The sequence below is a fragment of the Triticum urartu genome, chromosome 2A (genome assembly GCF_056163025.1).
Source record: "Triticum urartu cultivar PI428250 chromosome 2A, HENAU_Tu73, whole genome shotgun sequence".
In the NCBI taxonomy this organism is placed as follows: Eukaryota; Viridiplantae; Streptophyta; class Magnoliopsida; order Poales; family Poaceae; genus Triticum; species Triticum urartu.
In genome coordinates, this window is record NC_141874.1 from 110,873,444 (window position 1) to 110,894,954 (window position 21,511).

At 43.6% G+C, this 21,511-nt stretch overlaps 1 protein-coding gene across 1 annotated transcript; it reads left to right on the top strand.

Annotated features, from left to right (window-relative positions):
* Positions 1-14,931: 14,931 nt before the first annotated feature.
* On the top strand, positions 14,932-18,409 carry LOC147984156 (putative serine/threonine-protein kinase At1g01540). The gene is made up of 7 exons (XM_087543408.1): positions 14,932-16,185; positions 16,862-16,966; positions 17,077-17,199; positions 17,283-17,453; positions 17,541-17,670; positions 17,764-17,976; positions 18,093-18,409. The coding sequence occupies exons 1-7, from the start codon at positions 15,572-15,574 to the stop codon at positions 18,225-18,227; spliced, it is 1,491 nt and encodes a 496-aa protein (XP_087399534.1). The 5' UTR covers positions 14,932-15,571; the 3' UTR covers positions 18,228-18,409.
* The last annotated feature ends 3,102 nt before the right edge of the window (positions 18,410-21,511 follow it).

Sequence of the window (21,511 nt, forward strand, 5' to 3'; positions counted from 1 at the left end):
CGCGGGCTCCGCTGGACCCGACCGCGCCGCCCTCAGGCGCTCGACGCGCCTCTTGTTGAGGAACGCGTCGTTCCATAAGCCCTCGATCGCCTTCCACCCGCTCCTATGCCGCCATAGTTCCTCCATGAGCTTCCGGCCGGGCGGCATGGTTGCTGGGCTCTAGGGTTGGAGGAGCGGGAGGGGCGGGGAAAGGCTGCCGGAAGCGAAGAGGAAAGGAAATGGAGGGAGAGGGAGAGAGGGTCGCGCGGGGGAGGGAGGCGGTTTTGGCTGGGTTTTTCGTGGGCCCTCCGCGCCAGCTGTCTCTCCCGAGCGAATGAGCGGGCGGGCCGGACGTTAGGCGCCGTCACCGTTACAGACCTGCCGTCTGCGTGCGTACCGTTGGTCGCGCCCACGTACGAAGCTTGCACCGCATCTGACGTCACGGGGTCACTGACGGCGTATGCACGACCTCTGACGGCTTCCGTCGTCACTTTGGTAAACCAACGTAGCTCGTCAAGCTTGTCTAGTGAACGTTCGTCCGAAGGGGCGCAACATAATGCGATCGAACTGGCATCTTGCGCCACGAGCTTTAGTGATGTGTTTATTTTCCAATGATAATATGGGCATGTTCACTTGTGCGTCGTTGTTAATCCGCGGGCATTGCATCAACGTGGTTTAGATTGACATTTTCTTACTACAGTAAAGTGGCAGCAGGTGTAGGGACTGGCACGGACGCCAAGGCCTTGCGCTGCACAGCGAGCCAGTAAAAAGGAAGGCGGTTCGGAAAATCCAACTTTTCGAAACCGTCTTCCTTTTTACTAGAAGTGTTTAATCCTTCATTAGAATGAAGTCACTTGTTTTTCTATAAGTGTTTAATCCTTCATTATTGAATTACGTTTGTTGAAACTCACATTTTGTCTAAGTTTCGTGTCATTTTCCTAATGTAACCATGTATAATAGCTCAGAGAGCATTACGCAGCCTACTACCACCACTGATCTGTTTGGGCGACTAATCCCGAGCTCATGTGAGCTCGGTTGAACAGTACAAAAAAAATATGATTTCTTTTTTTGTGAAACATTGAGAAATGTTTTGATAGCTTGCAAAATTTCATCATCATATGATATTCGAGGAAAATGTGGGGAAAAACAAAATCAATGCTTCAAAATGCGTTCGAAAATAACGTTTTGGAGCATCCATTGTGTTTTTTATTGCCACATTTTCCACGAATGTCATATAGTGATGATTTTTTTTTTGCGGGGGATATAGTGATGAGATTTTGCAGTCTACAAAAACTTATCTCAATGTTTGACACACACAAAAAATCAGAAATTCTACTGTTCACCCAACTCGGGGATCAGAACAACCACTTCCTCTGTTTGGGGCTGTTTGTGATCAGTGGCGTAGCCAGAATTTTAAGTCAGGGTGGTCCAAATGATGATTTTTACACAAATAGATTAAAGAAAATGATGAAGGTATTGTAACCATATCGAAATTCATAAATAAGTCTGATTTTTGTAAACGAGTCTAAAATTTACTTAAAAGAAACTAGAACATCTTATAATTTTAGGAAGTCCTTAAAGCACAAAACTTTAAAGTTTGCACTCTAGGCCAGTACTATTATCAACTAGTTCAAACAATCAAACCTTGAAAGAGAAAACATACTTTGAAGCAGTATATGTGCCGGGTGGTGCACCTGCATTTTAGCAGCCTGACACACATCCCAGGCCGCCGGCTGCGTCGGCATCAGCGCCGCTTCGTCCGCCTGCCTCCCTGGCCGCTGCGTTGCGTCGGCGTCTGCGACGGCACCGCTTCATCCGCCTGCCTACCGCCTTGTAACGCCCTCGATGCGGCTATATCTCCTACGTGTCGAAGCACGACTTAGAGGCATAACCGCATTGAAAGCAATGTCGCAAGTGAGGTAATCTTCGCAAACAACCCATGTAATATAAATAAAAGGGGAAAGAATACATAGTTGGCTTACACTCGCCACGTCACACAAATACATAAATAAGTCATTACATTCATCCAATACACTCATGGTCCGACTACGGTACCAAAATAAAGATCAACCCCCAAATGCGACAAAGTCCCCGATTGCCCCAACTGGGCACCACTACTGATCATCTGAGAAAGACACATAGTAACGACGAGAGTCTTCATCGAACTCCCACTTGAGCTCGGTCATATCATCTGGAACGGTATCATCGGTCCCTGCATCTGGTTTAGAAAGGAATCTGTGAGTCACGGGGACTCAGCAATCTCACACCCTCGCGATCAAGACTATTTAAGCTTATAGGTACGGTAAAGGTATGATGGTGGAGCTGCAGCAAGCGACTAGCATATATGGTGGCTAACCTATTCGCAAAAGAGAGCGAGAAAAGGAGGCAAAAGCACGGTCGAACATCTATGATCAAGAAGTGATCCTAGAACAACCTACGTCAAGCATTACTCCAACACCGTGTTCACTTTTCGGACTCCGCCGAGAAGAGACCATCACAGTTACACACGCGGTTGGTGCATTTTAAATTAAGTTAAGTTTCATGTTATCTACAACCGGACATTAACAAATCTCATCTGCCCATAATCGCGGGCACGGCTTTCGAAAGTTCAAAATCCCTCCAGGGGAGTCCAACTTAGCCCATCACAAGCTCTCGCGGTCAACGAAGGATATTCCTTCTCCCAAGACAATCCGATCAGGCTCGGCATCCCGGTTATAAGACATCCTCGACAATGGTAAAACAAGTTCAGCAACACCGCCCGAATGTGCCGACAAATCCCGATAGAAGCTGCACATATCTCGTTCTCAGGGCACACTCAGATAAGCAATCCGTACAACTAAAACCAGCCCTCGAGTTTCCCCGAGGTGGCGCTGCAAGGGGCTCTAGTTTGGACCAACACTCAGAGAAGCACTGGCCCGGGGGGGTTTAAATAAAGATGACCCTTGGGCTCCGAAAACCCAAGGGAAAAAGAGGCTAGGTGGCAAATGGTAAAACCAAGGTTGGGCATTGCTGGAGGAGTTTTATTCAAGGCGATCTGTCAAGGGGTTCCCATTATAATCCAACTGTGTAAGGAACGCAAAATCCGGGATCATAACACCGATATGACGGAAACTAGGGCGGCAAGAGTGGAACAAAACACCAGGCATAAGGCCGAGCCTTCCACCCTTTACCAAGTATATAGGTGCATTAAGATAAACAAGATAATATTGTGATATCCCAATAATAAATAATGTTCCAACAAGGAACGATCTCCAATCTTCACCTGCAACTAGCAACGCTATAAGAGGGGCTGAGCAAAGCGGTAACATAGCCAAACAACGGTTTGCTAGGACATGGTGGGTTAGAGGTTTGACATGGCAATTTGGGAGGCATAAAAAGCAAGTGGTAGGTATCATAGCATAGGCATAGCAAAAGAGCGAGCATCTAGCAAGCAAAGATAGAAGTGATTTCGAGGGTATGGTCATCTTGCCTGCAAAGTTTTCAGAGTTGCCTTGATCCTCGTAAGCAAACTCAACGGGATCCTTGTTCATGAACTCGTCTCTCGGCTCTACCCAAACAAGAACAACAAGCAAAATGAGCACAATCAACCACGTGCAATGCTCAAGCAACATGATGCAAACATGGTATGATATGCGGGATGCGATATGTGATGCATATGCAAGATTTGACAAGGAATGATTGAACCTGGACTCAACTTGGAAATCCAAGGGTGCCACTGGAAAGGTGAGGTGATTTCGGTTGAAATCGATATAAAGATCACCGGAATCGGATGCACGGTTTGAAAATGGCAAGCAAAACAAATATGGCACCGGTCTGCGATAATCAGCAAGGAGCCATCTAAATGCATCAAGTAAAATATGCTACAGCACTCAAACATGACAACAAAATACATGGAAGGGATCCACTCATGATGCTTGACAAAAGATGAACACTGAGCTACGGCTAATTCATCCATTAACAGGTTCAAACAAGTATGGCAAAAGTGCAAATGATAACAGGTTTCAGACTTAGTGAAATTAACACAAGTCTGAAATTTATTATCAGGAAGCAATCTTTAGAGCATGAAAACTACATGCTACAGGAACATATCATGGCAAAGTAAGGCATGGCATGAAGCTACTCAAAGCACTTAACAAAATTCCCTTAGTGACATTGAGCCAAAAGAGATCAGAAAATACAATTGCAAGCATGTGAACATAGCAAAAACATAAACAGATTCAGACTTAGTGAAAAACTGGAGCATGCAAAACAGTTAACGAGTAGGCATGTTTACGAGCTCGATGCACTCACTACAGAGCATGACATGACAAACTAAGTATACACCCATCAACAAGACATGTCATAGAAGCTATACATGGCAAGAACAACAACATAGCATGCACGGATCAATAGCAACATCCTCGGCAAAATCGCTAAACATGTCAACAATCTGCCAGGATCATTTTATAGCAAAAGTAGAGATCGATTGACTCAAGGTAGGGTGCTCCATAATTGCAAACAAAGACATGGATGGATAGAGCACCACAATGTTAACAAAATATCCTTACTGATCATCCTCAAAAGAGGCACGGATCACTAGGAAACAACATGAACATATGGCATAACAACAAAATCAGGACAAGGACTTAGAGAAATTCTAAGTCCCTGAAATTAGCATCAACGATTACGCTACTATGCAAGCTTGTGCTAGTCATCACAAAGATCACAAAAATACATGGCATACACCCCTGTAAAGATGGCATGGCATATAACAAAACACATGTAGAGCTCAGGATCATAGCATGCACACATTAATCATGGCAAAAAGACAAAAGGCTATTTGCTGAAACAGATCTGCAACTTTCCTCACATATCCCTCTTCCAACAGCATTTCAGGCATCAAGATGAGCTTAAATGAAAATGATGCAATGAGATGAAATGATGTACTCGTCGAGGCGAACATTTTGATATACTACACGCACGAATTGGAGCTACGGATGCAGAGTTATGGCATGATGAAGATTGCATAAAATTAGGGCAAACGAGGGAAAAAGTCAACCGAGGTAAGTTTCAGATCTAGGGTTCCTCCACGGGCACGCAATCCGAGGAGCTCCGGCGAGAAACTTCTGCTCCGGCGGGAGGAGACGGCGGCGCGGCCCTCGGGCGCTGCGGGGCGTCGCGGCGGCGGCGGCGAGGCAGGTGCGGCGAGGTGGCGAGGAGGGGCGCGGCGGCCGGAAATTGCGGGCGCGGTTGCCGGCGCAACACCGGCGAGGCGGCGGGGCGGTGCAGGTGACGGCGACAAGGAAGACGGGCGGCGCGGGCGGAGGGAGACGACCCGGGCGGCGGCGGTGGTGGCCCGGGCCTCGGGGGCCCAGCGCGGGCCTCGCGCGGGAGCGGCCGGCGGCGCCACGTGGCGCTACGCCACTGGTGCGGGGCGGCGGTGCGATCTCGTCCGCTCGGGACGGACGTGTCCGGCGGCGGTGCGAGGAGATTTTTAGGGTTTGGGGTTGGAGAGACCTGAAATTTCAGAGGAGGGGCTAATTTTATAGGTAGAGGGAGCTAGGAAGCTCCAAATGAGGTGCGGTTTTCGGCCACGCGATCATGATCGAACGCTCTAGATGATGGAGAGGGTTTAGGTGGGTTTTGGGCCATTTTTAAAAGGGTGTTGAGCTGCAACACACACGAGGCCTTTTCTGTCCCTCGGTTAACCGTTGGAGTATCAAACGAAGTCCAAATGGTACAAAACTTGACAGGCGGTCTACGGTAGTAAACCAAGGCCGCATGACAAGTCTCGGTCCAATCCACAAATGTTTAACCCCCACACACGAAAAGAGATAGAGAGGACCACCGGGTGACATAGGAGCGCCGGAATGCAAAACGGACAACGGGGAAAATGCTCGGATGCATGAGACGAACACGTATGCAAATGCAATGCACATAATGACATGATATGAGATGCATGACAAAGACAACAACACGCGGAGGCAAAAACCCGACAACGACGAAATAAAATAACTTAGGCCGGAAACGGCAAGAGTTGGAGTACAGATAAGGTAAATTACATCCGGGGTGTTACACGCCTACTTCCACAGGCTGCGTTTGAACTATTGGACTCCGCTCGCTGCTTCACTTGTCGCTAGATGGTAGGGTTAAGAAGATTTGGGAACGGCGGAAGAAGTCGCATTCGTTTGAGCCAAGATTTGGGAACGATCGGCGATCAGATCGGCGATCAGATCGGGATTCAGAGACACCAGGATCGTACGTACAAGGAAACAATCACCCGCCTATGTGCAGTTTGAGTTATGTCTTCCGTGGGCTTAGGTAATTGGGTTATAATTTTCTCTACGTTGAAGTAAATGGGCTTGCGCTGTCAAAATCCCACGGTGGTGGATCACCCTGGCCACCCTATGGCTACGCCACTGTTTGTGATATCAATTATTTCCCATGTGAACTTTCAGTCTTCTATGCTTTGAGTCCTATTGTCTCTGCAACTTCTACTGATATATCTCTTTCAGTTACTAATGAGTACAACAGATTGTCTAAGAATTTAGTCGGGTGCGCATTTTTTGCCAGGCTACGAATACACCAATTTCTTTCTCTCTCTCATTTTAGAACGCTCATGCACGTTACTTCTTAATTCTACCGACTTTCTTTTCAAATGGCAAGATAGTCTCAATTATACGAGTTAAATGCACAAAACCACCACATTCGTATCATGGTTAGCGGAAAACCACCACTTTATGATTCATGGCAAACTGCACCGCTCCGAAATCCTGATAGTGGCAAAAAACATTGAGCAAAAGATTGAGCTCGTTTTGACGTGGCAAATCGGCCCCGTGGAGAGTCTGGAGACGGTGCAGGAGTAACGAGGTAAGAGGTCAATACGAGACATATACTACTTATATATACAGGCATGTATAACATAATCACTGATACACATACACTGTCACATACAAGCATGCATAGTATATGATATTTTCTAAAATATACAAGCATGTAGTATAACATAATCACTAATGCAATGGCATATACCATTTTTATGTAGGAACAAAATTAAAGGTATTACAGAAATAAAATCAAGAAATTCCGGTTAACATAACATTGAAAGCATCTGAATCATCCATAACATGCCTAGCTTAAATGAAATAGCTAAAAATTTTTTTACAAAGAAGGGATCTCACCATCATGGCGGGTGCCGCGACCGAAGAACTAGGCGGCACATGCCAGGTCGTGACACCGACATGCGAAGGGGACCTGGCTGTAGGGTAGACCAACCCCGTACCACCATAACCATGACAACCGGGCATACAGTCGTGCACGATGGCGCGAGGGGCCCGGCGTCCGATGGCAGGGAGGATTGCACTAAACCAGAAACGGCTAGACAAAGGCAACGGCGAGCGACCTGATGACTCTATTTTTTTACTCATTTTAAAGCTCATTTATTGAATAATAACTCCTTATATCATGTTTCATCGAGTCATTCATACCATTTGTATGTCCATTATGCATGATTGTCTGCATTCATCTTAACATGAGCATTTTAGTTTTTGTTAATTTGAGCTATATTAAAGAGCTAGTTCGACGAGCCGGTCCATGTAACGGTTGTTTCTGGGTTTTCTTTTTAGATTTTGATCTTTATTCTGTTTTTTGCATATTTTATTTTTATATATTTTTTGCATTATACGATGAACAATTTTAAATATATGGTGAATTTTTTACATACACTGAACTTGTTTATAAACACATACTGATCAATTTTATAAAATACTCTTCTGTTTTAATAATTTTTCAAAATATGTAGCACCTAAAAAGTAATAACCAGTTTTTTGGGTGAAACAATGACTAAAACCGAAGAGAGAAAAACATAATTCCGCTCGCAGGGAATGGGCCACCCTATTTGCCCTGGCTTCATCAAGACCTCATCTATTTGCCGCCTGCGGGTGGCAAATAGGAGGTCCTCTCGGCTTTTTTTTTTTTTTGAGACAAAGAGGTCCTCTCGGCTGGCTCGTTGGTTACTTAGTTCTGTTCTTTTTACGAGCTCCTCCGTTGGCATAAAAGAAAACGTACACAGATTCGAAAACAGTTTGAATCAAAAAATATCCACAATTTTTTTAAAAAATATTTCGGATTTTTAAATATCCCGTGTCCTATTACAGTATTTGCAAATTTAGAAAATGTTTGTGAACTGTTTTCATGATTTTTTTTATTTTGGATTTAGAAAATTTTCACTAATTTAATTTTTTTGTGACTCTAAAAAATGTCATCGGTTTTAAAAAAATGTCCGCAGCTTTTAAAAGATTCATCAGTATGATAAAAATGTTTGTGAATTAGAAAACTGTTCATGAATTTTAAAAATAAGCACAAATTTTAATAAAATCATGAATTTTAAAAATGTTCACGATTTTTTAAATGTTCATGAATTTAAAAGTGATCACAATTTTGGTGAATGCTCTTAAATTTAGAAAAAGGAAATAGGAAAGAAGTAGAAGAAGAAGAGAAGAACAAACAAAAAGAAAAAAATAGAAAAACAAATATAAAACCGGAATACATCAAAGAGAAACAACAAAACCGGTGTCGAATGTCTAGAGCTTCCTAAAATAGGTAAAGTTCCTAAAATAAGAAAAGAAGCACCGGGGTACACAGACCGAACCATTGGAGGAACAACACTTGCTACATGTGTGCATTTTGTATGAGAACACCTATGTTTTACATGGAGAGTGTAAAATTGCATATCCCCTGAGTTGACACACACATATTTGGTGATTTAAGTGTCGTTGGCTGAGTTAACTTCCCTAAGAACAACTCTTATCCATCCCCAAAGTTAACTTTTTAAGGGGTGCTCCATGAAGAGGCGTATGCTCGAGTACTCTCAATTCTCAAGGTGTGCTCGACCAAGCTGTAGGCGTGCGTGCTCAAGACAAAGGTGTTGGGTGTCATGGTACGCCTTATGGGTATGAAGCTTGTGTCGATTTTGGGGCCACAATTGCCATCTCTACCTCGCCATTGACATCGATGCTTGATGATTTGCAAAGCTTGTAACCTACCACTACATGGGAGAAAACCATCAGACTTAAAGGAGATGAGAGTATTGGGTTTAGATATCTAAAGGCCTTCAATCAAGCATCGTTTACAAGGCAGGCATAGCGCCTACTTCAATTTCCAAACAGTTTGTGTGCTAGAATTATGAAGGCTAAATATTTCCCTTGTGGGCGTCTGCTAGACACAACCTTCCATCAAATATGTTGCCAACTTGGCAAGGCTTCTACATGGCTTGTACTTGTTGAAGGAAGGTATCATTTGAAGAGAGAAAAAAATCTTGTGAGAAGGTTCATATTTGCATAGATAAATTGGACCCCCCATGAGTCCTCTTTGAAATTTTAGGTAAAAGGAACAAAACTCTGTTAATGTGGGTATCTGAATTGTTATTGTGTCATCCCCTGTGATGGAATGAAAACTCTATTGGACACATCTACCCTCATGATGTGGAGGCACACCTAAATATTCATTTGTCATCCACTGGAGGGGGTCATTGTGTCTTGGAACGAGTTTTTCACTATAAGAAGTGTGTACGAAATGGCAATGCAACACAGTAATGGCATGCAATATAGATCAATCTAGTATGGCGCCACATGGAGATAGAAATATCTGGAACTTAATTTGGCAATCTCACACGCTTCAGAAATTGAAAGCTTTTTCTTGGAGAGGGATGACGAATAGTCTTGAGGTGTATGCTGGTAGAGTTCACCATCATTTGGTGTTATTCTTACATGTGGCATATATGGTTGTGAAGATAAGGATGTTTTCCACACTCTTGTCAAATGCCCCAAGGTACACACCCTTAGGTCTGATCTTCGAGAAGTTTGGCCTCTTCCTAGTGAGGATTTGTTTGCTAATACTAGACCAGAGTGGTTGCTCCTTTTGCTAGAAATTCTGAATATTGATCATAGAGCTAAGGTTTTGTTCATGCTCCAGAGATTGTGGCCTCCAAGAAACGACCTAATATTCGGTGAAGGTAAGGCACCTGTCCTAAATTTTGTCACCTTTCTCCAAGATTATGTGGCTAGTTTCTTGGATGTGGTAATGTAGGAAATCAAAATGGCAAAGGTAAATAATCTATGGGAACAGATTAGTTTGCATACGCAAGCATGAACAACCATAGTTTGGAAAAGCCATCAAGCTGGATGTAGTGTGATTAATGTTGTCGTTGGCTTCGATCCTTGCTCAGTCTTAGGAACTATTTTCTAGGTGGTGACGGAGATATCTGGCAGGGTCTTGAAATCAGCAGGAATATTGTCCCAAGTTGTTCCACCATGGAAGAGGCAAAGCTTCAGGCGTGCATCATGGGGATCCATATGGGTATTGATTTCTATCCACCCTACATTTTCAAAGCTCGCTGTCTTTACATATATTAAGAATTGCCTTAACTCCTCACATATGGGCAAATTGTCTTACATGAATTTTGAACATGATGATGTTGGATCCGTTGAAGAAGTCAATGAATTTCAAGATTGTTCATATTTAACAGAGATACTAATGTTATAGCTCATGGTTTAGCTCAGTTTAGTAAGAGTGGTTCTTGTATGGGTATGTGTGTGTGTGTTGGCATGTGGTTCCTTCTTGCATGTTGGAATTGGCCAAGAGTGATTGTAAAACCTTATCCAAAAAGGTGCATTGAATGTCATGATGGTTGACATGACAACCTTCATCATTGCATATCAGCTTTCAACCATGAAGGAGCTTGTATGATTATAATTTTGAACAACGGCGCAGTTGTGGGGAAAGGAACACATGAGAACCCTATGGGCATCACCCTCAGAGCGTAAGCTTCTATTGTAGAACATAACTTCACCCGATGCAACTTTTTGTTAGAAAAGACCATATGTCTGGCTTTAGTGAATTTAAGCCTTTAGAGGTTTACAACATAGGTTCATAATGGTGGGATCTCCCTGGGGTAGGCCCACACAAGGATTCGGCCCAGCAGGCCTAAACGAACCGACTCCATGCCAGGAGATCACTTGGCTGGGCTGGTATCGTGAAGCCCATCCGGCTGATTTGCACCACAGTGTCCATCCGACTGGACAAGTACTGGGCAATCAAAGCAGGCATCTCTAACGACGCATTCAAGGCATCTTCATTGCTACACAGTAATTCATGTAGTAATCATCATCATCATGCCATCATTATTACAACGTGGCTACAACCACTGCTCTTCATCCTCATCGGTTACATATAAGGAGAAGACCAAAATAAGATTTAAACAAGTTTTGCTAGGTAGATTGACAAGTCCAGATAGACACATAAGCACATCGGTGCTAGAAATCATTGTAACCACATTGTTCATACAATATCAAAGCATAACCTGGGTAAAACCTCTCTCAAGTGAAATCTCATAACTAGATCATCCACGTGCACCTTGTCTAACCAAAATTCCCCAAATCATGTGTATTGCCATGAAATCCCCACAACGGTTCAATGCAAAAAAACACAAATCTGGCTCAAAGGCCATGAAAGAACACATACCTCGATACAAACTCTGAGCAGTGTCCTCGGCTCGATAGTTGCAGTACACACACCCCAACACCAAATGAGCCTTTACTACGACGCACTTTAGTTTCCAAACCGCTCCTTGCTGAGCGCCACAACATGGAGCCTAAGTCACCGAGAAAGAGCCTCAAGGGTCAATGAGTATCGGGTCTTGCTCGGCGGCCTCCAAAGCTGTAGAAAAAATAGCCTTTTTGTATAGGCAACATATCTCAAGGTACTAATGATTCATCAAGTATCTTTCATATTAGCTCCCAAACGATGCGTCAAAATAAGATGATTGGTGCCCACTCAAAATCCCATTAAGACAAGTGTTAGCCAAACTAAGGACTTGAATTTTTATTTTAGTGATCCAAGATCATATTGAGTCCATAGATACGAGATGCTATCAAAAAGGATAGAACTTGTTAAGTTGAGTTTCTTTCTCTATGTGTTGAAAGATCGAACTCAAAAGCCCTAAAAATAGCCTTTGGTATCTCCACTGTATCTACCATTTTTGTACTTTTCCGCTTAGGACCATACGAACTACTTTTTAGATATAGTCATTGCAAACGATAGATGAGCTCCCGAACACCTCCATCTGGAACCTCTGGAGCGCTTGTGCACTCCTTTGCACACATTACGGATTTTCGAGCGAACTTGGTTGAAATTGCTAAATCCAGTAGTGTGTGCTAAGTGAGTCATTTGTCAGTCAAAGCCTCTAAACGACTTTAAGTTGGACCTTTCGAGCTTTTGAAAGTTTCCGCCTTTAGCGTTGTTTGGAGATTACGAACTAAGGAGCTTCCTAGCTATGATAAAAAGGTGTGTGACGGTCATATTTCCGTTTCCGCCAATTTATACTCTCCCCTATCCCATGAATTGATGCAGAGGCCGGGGTCTTCCCCTTCTTTAAAACAAAAACAAAACTATCCTACCAGTTCACTGGAAGCAACACTCTTTCAAATCATATTTTCTAAGAGAGGATACTAAGATACTTCATGTGGGAAACTTTTGGTCTATGAGTGTATATACGCCTTATATGGGAAAATTGGTAATTAAATAAAAAGTCAAATTCGGAACATATTTTTGAAATAAAGTTGACCTTCCATTGTACTTGTAAGAAAAATTCCACAAAAAGAAAGAAAATCTGCGGACTTCCTCTAAAAAACAATAATTCCAGCTAAAAAACAATAGATGCGACGATGCTATCAAAAAGGATAGAAGTTGTTAGGCTGAGTTTCTCTCTCTATGTGTTGAAAGATTGAACTCAAAAGCCCTAAAAATAGCCTTTGGTTTTTTCACTGTACGTACCATTTGTTGTACTTTTCCGCTTAGGACCATACGAACTACTTTTTAGATATAGTCATTGCAAACCATAGATGAGCTCTCGAACACCTCCATCCGGAACCTTTGGAACGCTTGTGCACTCCTTTGCACACGGTACGGATTTTCGAGCAGACTTGGTTGAAATTGCCGAACGACATCGAGTAGTGTGTGCTAAGTGAGTCATTGGTCAGTCAAAGCCTCTAAACGACTTTAAGTCGGACCTTTCGAGCTTTTGAAAGTTTCCGCCTTTAGCGTTGTTTGGAGATTACGAACTAAGAAGCTTCCTAGCTATGATAAAAAGGTGTGTGACGGTCATATTTCCGTTTCCGCCAATTTATACTCTCACCTATCCCACGAATTGATGCAGAGGCCGGGGTCTTCCCCTTCCTCAAAAGAAAAAGGAAACTATCCTACCAGTTCACTGGAAGCAACACTCTTTCAAATCATATTTTCTAAGAGAGGATACTAAGATACTTCGTGTGGGAAACTTTTGGTCTGTGAGTGTATATACCCCTTATATGGGAAAATTAGTAATTAAATAAAAAGTCAAATTCTGAACATATTTTTGAAATAAAGTTGACCTTCCATTGTACTTGTAAAAAAAATTCCACAAAAAGAAAGAAAATCTGCCGACTTCCTCTAAAAAACAATAATTCCTGCTAAAAAACAATAGATATGACGATGCTATCAAAATGGATAGAAGTTGTTAGGCTGAGTTTCTCTCTCTATGTGTCGAAAGATTGAACTCAAAAGCCCTAAAAATAGCCTTTGGTTTTTTCACTGTACCTACCATTTTTTGTACTTTTCCGCTTAGGACCATACGAACTACTCCCTCCATTCCAAAATATAGTGCGCCTGCGCTTCCCGAGGTTCAACTTTGACCATAAATTTAACCAACGAGACCAACTGCGGCAAAAAATTATATAATTGAAAACTTCTTTCGAATACGAATTCACTGATATAATTTTTGCTCCCGCCGCAATCGGTCTTGGTAGTTAAATTTACGGTCAAAGTTGAAGTACGTGGATAGAGGAAGCACTACATTGTGGAATGGAGGGAGTACTTTTTAGATATAGTCATTGCAAACCATAGATGAGCTCCCGAACACCTCCATCCGGAACCTCTGGAGCCCTTGTGCACTCCTTTGCACACTGTACGGATTTTCGAGCGGACTTGGTTGAAATTGTCGAACGACATCCAATAGTGTGTGCTAAGTGAGTCATTGGTCAGTCAAAGCCTCTAAACGACTTTAAGTCGGACCTTTCGAGCTTTTGAAAGTTTCCGCCTTTAGCGTTGTTTGGAGATTACGAACTAAGGAGCTTCCTAGCTATGATAAAAAGGTGTGTGACGGTCATATTTCCGTTTCCGCCAATTTATACTCTCACCTATCTCACGAATTGATGCAGAGGCCGGAGTCTTCCCCTTCCTCAAAAGAAAAAGAAAACTATCCTACCAGTTCACTGGAAGCAACACTCTTTCAAATCATATTTTCTAAGAAAGGATACTCAGATCCTTCATGAGGTGAACTTTTGATCTATGTACAGGAAAAAGTAGTAATTAAATAAAAAGTCAAATTCTGAAAGAAAAAAATGAAATAAAGTTGAACTCCCATTGTACTTGTAAGAAAAATTCCACAAAAAGAAAAAAAATCTGCCAACTTCTTCTAAAAAACAGAAATTCCGGCTAAAATAGTGTGAATAGTGATCTATAATAGCAAATAAACTTTTTTTTGCCCTGAAGACAACGCTGGATTTTTGTTCACTGAAATTTATGTACTAGTGCAAAAGAAAGTCAGGTTTATTTCAAAAAAAAACTTATAAACTCTTTTTACTTTTTTGTAATTATCAATTATTTTTTCTCATATAGGGTGTATATACACACCAGGAACTAAAGGGTATTTCCCAGATCCTTCACCGCTATTGTTGGTCCATTCTGCAGCAGTGTAACGTCCATGAGGAAATGTAGCCTGGGATCCCAAGCACCCCGCGGAAATAAATGATTGGATGTCAAAATCAGGAGTAGAAAAGTTGCAACACGCTCTCCGATCCCCACGACAGCTCCTTCGGCAGATGGGAGAAAGGATATCAGCAGATACTCACTCCTCACCGCAATCCGCACCTAATTTTTGTATACATTTGCCTCCCTTCTCCTTCCTCCACACTTTGAATTCACGCTGCGCCCGGCTTCCTCACCTCCGCCCCCGCCCATGCATGCGAAGCAGCAGTGCTCCCATTACTTCCCAATTACTCCTCTCGCTCTTTCTCCCACCCTCCTCCCTTCAATTGTCATTCTCGGTCCATCACTCGAGCCTAGCACTAGCACCAGCATCATTTTCACCAACCTTCTACCCGTGCTCGGTAATCTTCTCCCCGCGCGCGTTTCTTGGCTCGCCCCGGAATTTCCATCGCACCAACCACCGGCCACCTGCACCATATCTTTCTTTTTCTCTCTCGCCTCACCGTAATCCTGAATTTTCATCGCGCCGACACCGACCGAGCCATCCATCCACCGCCCTCCACTTTCCCAGCGAGCAAATCCAATCTTCGCAACCACATTGCTGCGGCCCTGCTTCCCTTTTGCACCCGATCACCCACCCCGATCAACTTCCTCTTCCTCCCCGCTCCCTTTCCGGCACCGCCGTGCCCAGCATCTGGCCGTTTGCGCGGCACAGTCCGATGGTCTTTGCGGCCTGATTGCTCCGGGCCCGGCCAGAGATCCACCAGTTCGGGAGGAGCAAGAAGCTGCAGGCTGGTGGCAGCTCCCATAAATGGCGGACTCGGAGCTGTCCCGGAGCACGGTGGTGTTCGGGCTCCGCTTGTGGGTGCTCCTCGCCATCGCCGTCGGCGCCGCCTCCGCGCTGCTCCTTGTCCTCCTCTCCGTCCTCTGCTTCCTCGGCTCACGGCGGCGCCGGCCAACCACCCCCGCCCACCACCTCCCCACGTCCGCGCCTCCGAGTAAGGATGCCAGGAAGGTCAACGCGCCCGAGGGCATCCAAGAAGCCCCCTCCCACGCCGCCGCGAAGATGCCGCTGGCGCGGGTGCTGCAGTCCCCCATAACGCCGCCGCCGTCGGTCAAGGAGCAGCGCGTGGCGTACCCGGAGCAGCCCCCGCACCACAGCCACCGGAGCAGCGGGATGCCATCGTCGCAGGGCAGCACCTGCGAGAGCGGGGACGGCGCGGCCCCGGCGCACCACGCGCCCAAGGCGGCGCCGGAGGTGTCCCGCCTCGGGTGGGGCCACTGGTACACGCTCGAGGAGCTGGAGACGGCGACGGAGATGTTCGCCGACGAGAACGTGATCGGCGAGGGCGGGTACGGGATCGTGTACCACGGCGTGCTCGAAGACGGCACGCAGGTCGGCGTCAAGAACTTGCTTAACAACAGGTATTTTACAGTAACTTACTATTACTGAAAGTGTTGTCAACGTTGAAATATCATATCTGTCACAATTTGTGAATTGCAATGGCTATGGATCACCCGAGAACACCCTCACCGATTTGAATTTGAATTTGAATTCGAATTTATGGGTGCTCCCAATTGAAAAGCCTCTATATATATGCGCTGTTAGTATTGGTGCCGGACGCTGCATGAGAGCTGCAGCTTAGGTTCAGTAATTTTTCAGGTATGTTCGTAGCCAGTAGCTTCAGTGTGTTTTAATTGAGGGACGCTGCCCTCGCCGCTCCGTGCCATCAATCGCCTGGCTCAGGGTGCTCTCCGCGGCCACAACTGCTCGATGAAATGCGTATGACAGATATTATGACAAGGACAGAGGGTAGAGAGAGACTGCCAGGTGTGTGATGACCTGTCAAAACCATGCTTAGTCAGCACAGATGCTTTGGCTAGGTTGAGGGACGAAAAATGTCCGGTTTAAAAAGTTGAAGTGGAAGTTTCCCAGATTGGGGATTAAGGGACAAAACATTAACTTGTAGATTAGTTGACGGACTAAAAATAGTTTTTTCTTCAATATATATGTTCAACTTTTTAGGACCGGCTTGGTTGGTCAATGTTTAGTGTCTTGCTCAAACTGATGAAATTCTGTTTTTCTTGATGACTTTATTAGGGGGCAGGCGGAGAAAGAATTCAAGGTTGAGGTCGAAGCAATTGGCCGTGTTCGGCACAAGAACCTTGTGCGCCTTCTAGGATACTGTGCCGAGGGGAATCAGAGGTATTGTCTTGTATGTGCATGCACATTATTTGATTACCTTGCTGAGTTATAGAATCAACAATTATGGATTGTGGTGATGTAAATGTTGCACATATGGTTGGTATTCTTAGGATGCTTGTGTACGAGTATGTTGATAATGGCAACTTGGAACAATGGCTCCACGGGGATGTTGGACCTGTAAGTCCCCTTACATGGGAACACAGGATGAAGATCATATTAGGGACAGCAAAAGGGTGTGTGTTGCTCAGCTTGGATAACTCTTATTATTACTGACATCTTGCCTAGTCACGTAAACATCTCACACTTTGTAGTGTAGGTTAATGTATTTGCATGAGGGGCTTGAGCCGAAGGTGGTTCACCGGGACGTCAAGGCAAGCAACATCCTTCTTGATAAGCACTGGAATGCTAAGCTCTCCGATTTCGGACTTGCGAAACTCTTAGGCCCAGAGCGAAGTTACGTAACTACACGAGTTATGGGAACTTTCGGGTTAGTTTCTCTGCATTTCCTGTACCTATGGTAATATTATAATATGGCATGAATTTGTGGTTACTAATTTGTTGTTGATCATTGCAGGTACGTTGCTCCGGAGTATGCGGGGACTGGGATGTTAAACGAAACAAGCGATGTATATAGTTTTGGGATTCTTATCATGGAAATAATATCTGGTAGAGTACCAGTGGATTATAACAGGCCACCCCGAGAGGTTAGTCATTGGTGTGCCTTTGTATAGCCTTATGAGCTTGTTAATGCATTTTTATTAACTGCATTTATAATTTCTATAATTAAACATTTTCAGGTAAACTTAGTTGATTGGTTGAAGACAATGGTGAGCACCAGAAACTCTGAGGGGGTTGTGGATCCAAAGATGCCCCAGAAGCCTGCCTCTAGAGCAGTGAAGAAAGCTTTGCTCGTGGCGTTGCGATGTGTGGATCCTGATGCTTCCAAGAGGCCAAAGATTGGACAGATCATTCACATGCTTGAAGTTGAGGATTTCCCCTACAACAGAGATGTAAGTCAATAAAGGCATACATTCCTAAGTTGGATTTTCATTTCATCTGGACATTTACGATCGTAAAGAAATTGAAACATATGAATAAGAAGACATCATCTTATTGCTAATTTCAGGAACGTCGAGGCGGTAGAGCTCCAACGAAGGCAAGGTTGCCCGGGAAACCGACTAACGGAATAGACGATGGTGAAATTGACAACAGTGGGGACAACCACGACCAACCTTTTAGATGGAAAAATACAGTGGCCTAGGTACTTGTTCGGTTACCAAATTATGTGGAACCCCATGTTGTAAATAGGGACAATACCTGGTGAAGCCGCAAAATGTCATTATTTTAGTGTGATTCACGGAGAACATCACATCGAATGTATATGTCATCAAAGGAAAGTAGCAGTAATCCTTGATTATTTATCCAATTGGAGAAGTTTTTACATGATAATGCCATGATCTTTTAAGTTAACAACGAAATGTTAAAGCCCTCAGACGGCCTTTGGTTAAAAACTAGCCGGCGCTTGTGACTTGCCCTGACTCCGACACCGTGTTGTCATTATTTACAGTACAGTTCTGAGATTTTGGATACTTCAACAAAAGGTCGGAAATTAAGATGTAAAAAATGTGATTATTCTTGTGCCCATGTACAGATAACCCTAAGATGTTTCTCATTTGAAGTGCACGATCATTTCTAGAGTTATTTCTGAAATTAGTCTTTTTTTTGCGGTGAACTTCTCTGAAATTAGTTCATCTGTAGCATTTCATATTTTTGAGTTCCAAACTCAGTACACCACCGTTCTAAATTTATTGGAGTTGTAGATTTTTGAGTTCCAAAGTCAGTACACCACCGTTTTAACTTTGACCATCAATACATTAAAATAACCTGAAATCTACAAATCTAATATATAAAATACGAAAATATATTTTATAAAGAACCTAATGAAACTAATCTGATTTTGTAGATGTTAAATTTTCTGTAAACTTGATCAGATTTAAAGAAGTTTAACTTAAGACAAAACCAAACCTTCAGTTAATTTGGAACTGGGGGAGTACATAGTACTGGAGATCAAAGAAGAGCGACCAAAATGTGAAGCTGGTTGTTCAGTGATGGGATCCACACCTAATCCGGTATTTTTCCTTTTGTTGCCTTCTTGTTGGCACATGTGAGCAACTTTGACCAATATGGTTAAGACGTCGACATAGAAAATGAAAAGAAATAGATGGTGCCTGCCTGGCATCCATGTCAGGGCTATAATTCTCAGAATACAAAAGCTCTTTCCAGCTGAAACAAAATGTTAGCTGATATGTCGTGACCGAGACTGGAGCTTTTCGTAATGCAGCACGCATGAAGTACGCACATTCAGTTACGAATCATCGTTTGACAAACCTGCAAGCTGCCAACAACAGCAACCAAATTGGCATGTTCAGATGTTGAAGCTTAAGAAAGAATATCAAACCAATAATGCAGAGAGCCTAGCCAGCACGATGAGTACAGCTTGGCCAAGATGCAAACGAGAGAGAGGTTGAGAGAGATGCAGTGCAGAAATAATGAAAAAAGATCTTCTTCCACTATGCTGCACAAGCTGTACATCTGTTACAGGATTTCTTTTTTAGGGAAAGGATCGGATCTACTGTAAAAGTTCGTCGGAAGTACAACTCAAACATAATAAAAATTACATCAAGATTTCGAGACCACCGAACGATCACTACTGCCGTGAGAACGAGCCGCCGATGCGTCGCTCCCCTACCAGAGCCAGCTTTGACCTTATCGATGACAGCCAGGAATTCTTTATGCACGTGCCCCTAAGGACCATCACCCTGGAGCCGCAGTCATCGCCGTTGAACTCTTGCATAGATCTGAATCATCTGACACCAAATCTTGCCACATGACGAGAAACCCTAACCTCACTGCCTTCAGAAGATGGCAGGAATCTATGTTGGAGCTCCGTCGCTACGTTCAAACAGAAGAACTCGAGGAGGATCGAAGTCCGGAAGACAAACTCGAAGAAGAAGCGTAGTCGTCCGCCCGAGCGTCGCACCTGCGAGAACTAACAAAACCTAATCTAAATTACTAATCGGAACGGAGGCAACGAGATTCTCCTCCGGCTGCCGGAGCGGCAAGCAGAGGGGAGGCGGATCCACGGGCTCGCCGGTGAAGCCTGGAGGGGAAAGTTTGCCCTGGCCGCCTAGGGTTAGGGGAGAAAACAAGAGGAAGTCATGTTTGTGCGCAAAGAAATATTTTTCTGTTACAAGATTATGTGGAGAGTGCAAGGAACTTGAAGATTGTATTCAATCTGTTTGAGCTACTCTCCGGGCTAGAATTTTTTAAAAGAAAAACACTTTTGCCCCATTTTATAGATAAAGCACCAACTATGTCCCTACACCACTTTTTTAAAATATGTTTGTCGCTCCTTTTTAAACCATGTCCGTACACCATGTTAACCAAGTACATGTAAAAAATAAGAAATTTGTTACAGCAACATCGACATGCCCAAAAGCGAAAAGGGAAAGTGATACACGAATCCTCATAAACGAGGAATCAACTACTAGGAGGCTCAATGAGCTCAGGTCGAGCACCTGAACACCATCCAACATGTTGCCTAGCTAGTCTTTGTCCCACCGCCTGCATAGCGGGCACCATTAATATTCTTCCCAGTGTTTGGCTACTAGATGAAGCTATAGTCTCCCCACGAAAGGATGAACTAATAACACTTTTGAGCTTGTCCATATTCTGAAAATTTCGACGTATCACCAAAATGTGAGACTTGTTAATAAAAAATGCGGGAAACAGCTCCACTAAACTTATAGTGACTATATCATGCATCAAAACTACTCTAGAAAATTTCAAATAACCACGCAAACTCATTTTTTTTGTTTGACTACAGTAGAAAACATAGCATGATATAAGGCACTAATCAAAATTCTAATTGAATGAGTAGAGGAGAACCATACCATTGAGTAATCCCCCAAAGTTTGAACACATATACTTGTCGAGAGAGGAAGATCAACAATGGGCATCAAGAAAAGTATGGATTTTTTTTTGAAAAATATGTGATGCTTGAGGAAGGTGAAAGAATCCTCCCATGCCCAAGCCCCCTGTGTGTGTGGCTAGTGGGCCCCATACGACCCTACTACCAGGCGGCCACCCCTCAACTGTAACCGTTTGGCCCCATCGTGTGGGCCTTTTGGAGGTCCGAGATGGGCCTCCACGTGCCACTGGTGCTCTTTTATTTATTTATTATGCACTGATATGTCTTTCGATGATTTTTGATATTTTTATTTTGATCACTTTTTATTATTTAATAAAGCTGCTTAGTGACATAAATACTCTAATTGAAAGCTTCAACTAAAATAAAAAGTACTTGTAGGTTAGAGGGAAAAATATTGAAAACAATTGGATGAGTGGAGGAGAACCATACCATTGAGTAATCCCCCAAAGTTTGAACACAAATACTTGTCGAGAGAGGAAGATCAACAATGGGCATCAAGAAAAGCTTGGATTTTTTTTTGAAAAATATGTCATGCTTGAGGAAGGTGAAAGAAT

Coding starts and splice junctions, on each gene's coding strand:
- LOC147984156 (XM_087543408.1), top strand. CDS start 15,572: ATGGCGGACTCGGAGCTGTCCCGGAGCACGGTGGTGTTCGGGCTCCGC. Junction 16,186..16,861: donor AAGAACTTGCTTAACAACAG/GTATTTTACAGT, acceptor TGACTTTATTAG/GGGGCAGGCGGAGAAAGAAT. Junction 17,977..18,092: donor ATTTCCCCTACAACAGAGAT/GTAAGTCAATAA, acceptor TGCTAATTTCAG/GAACGTCGAGGCGGTAGAGC.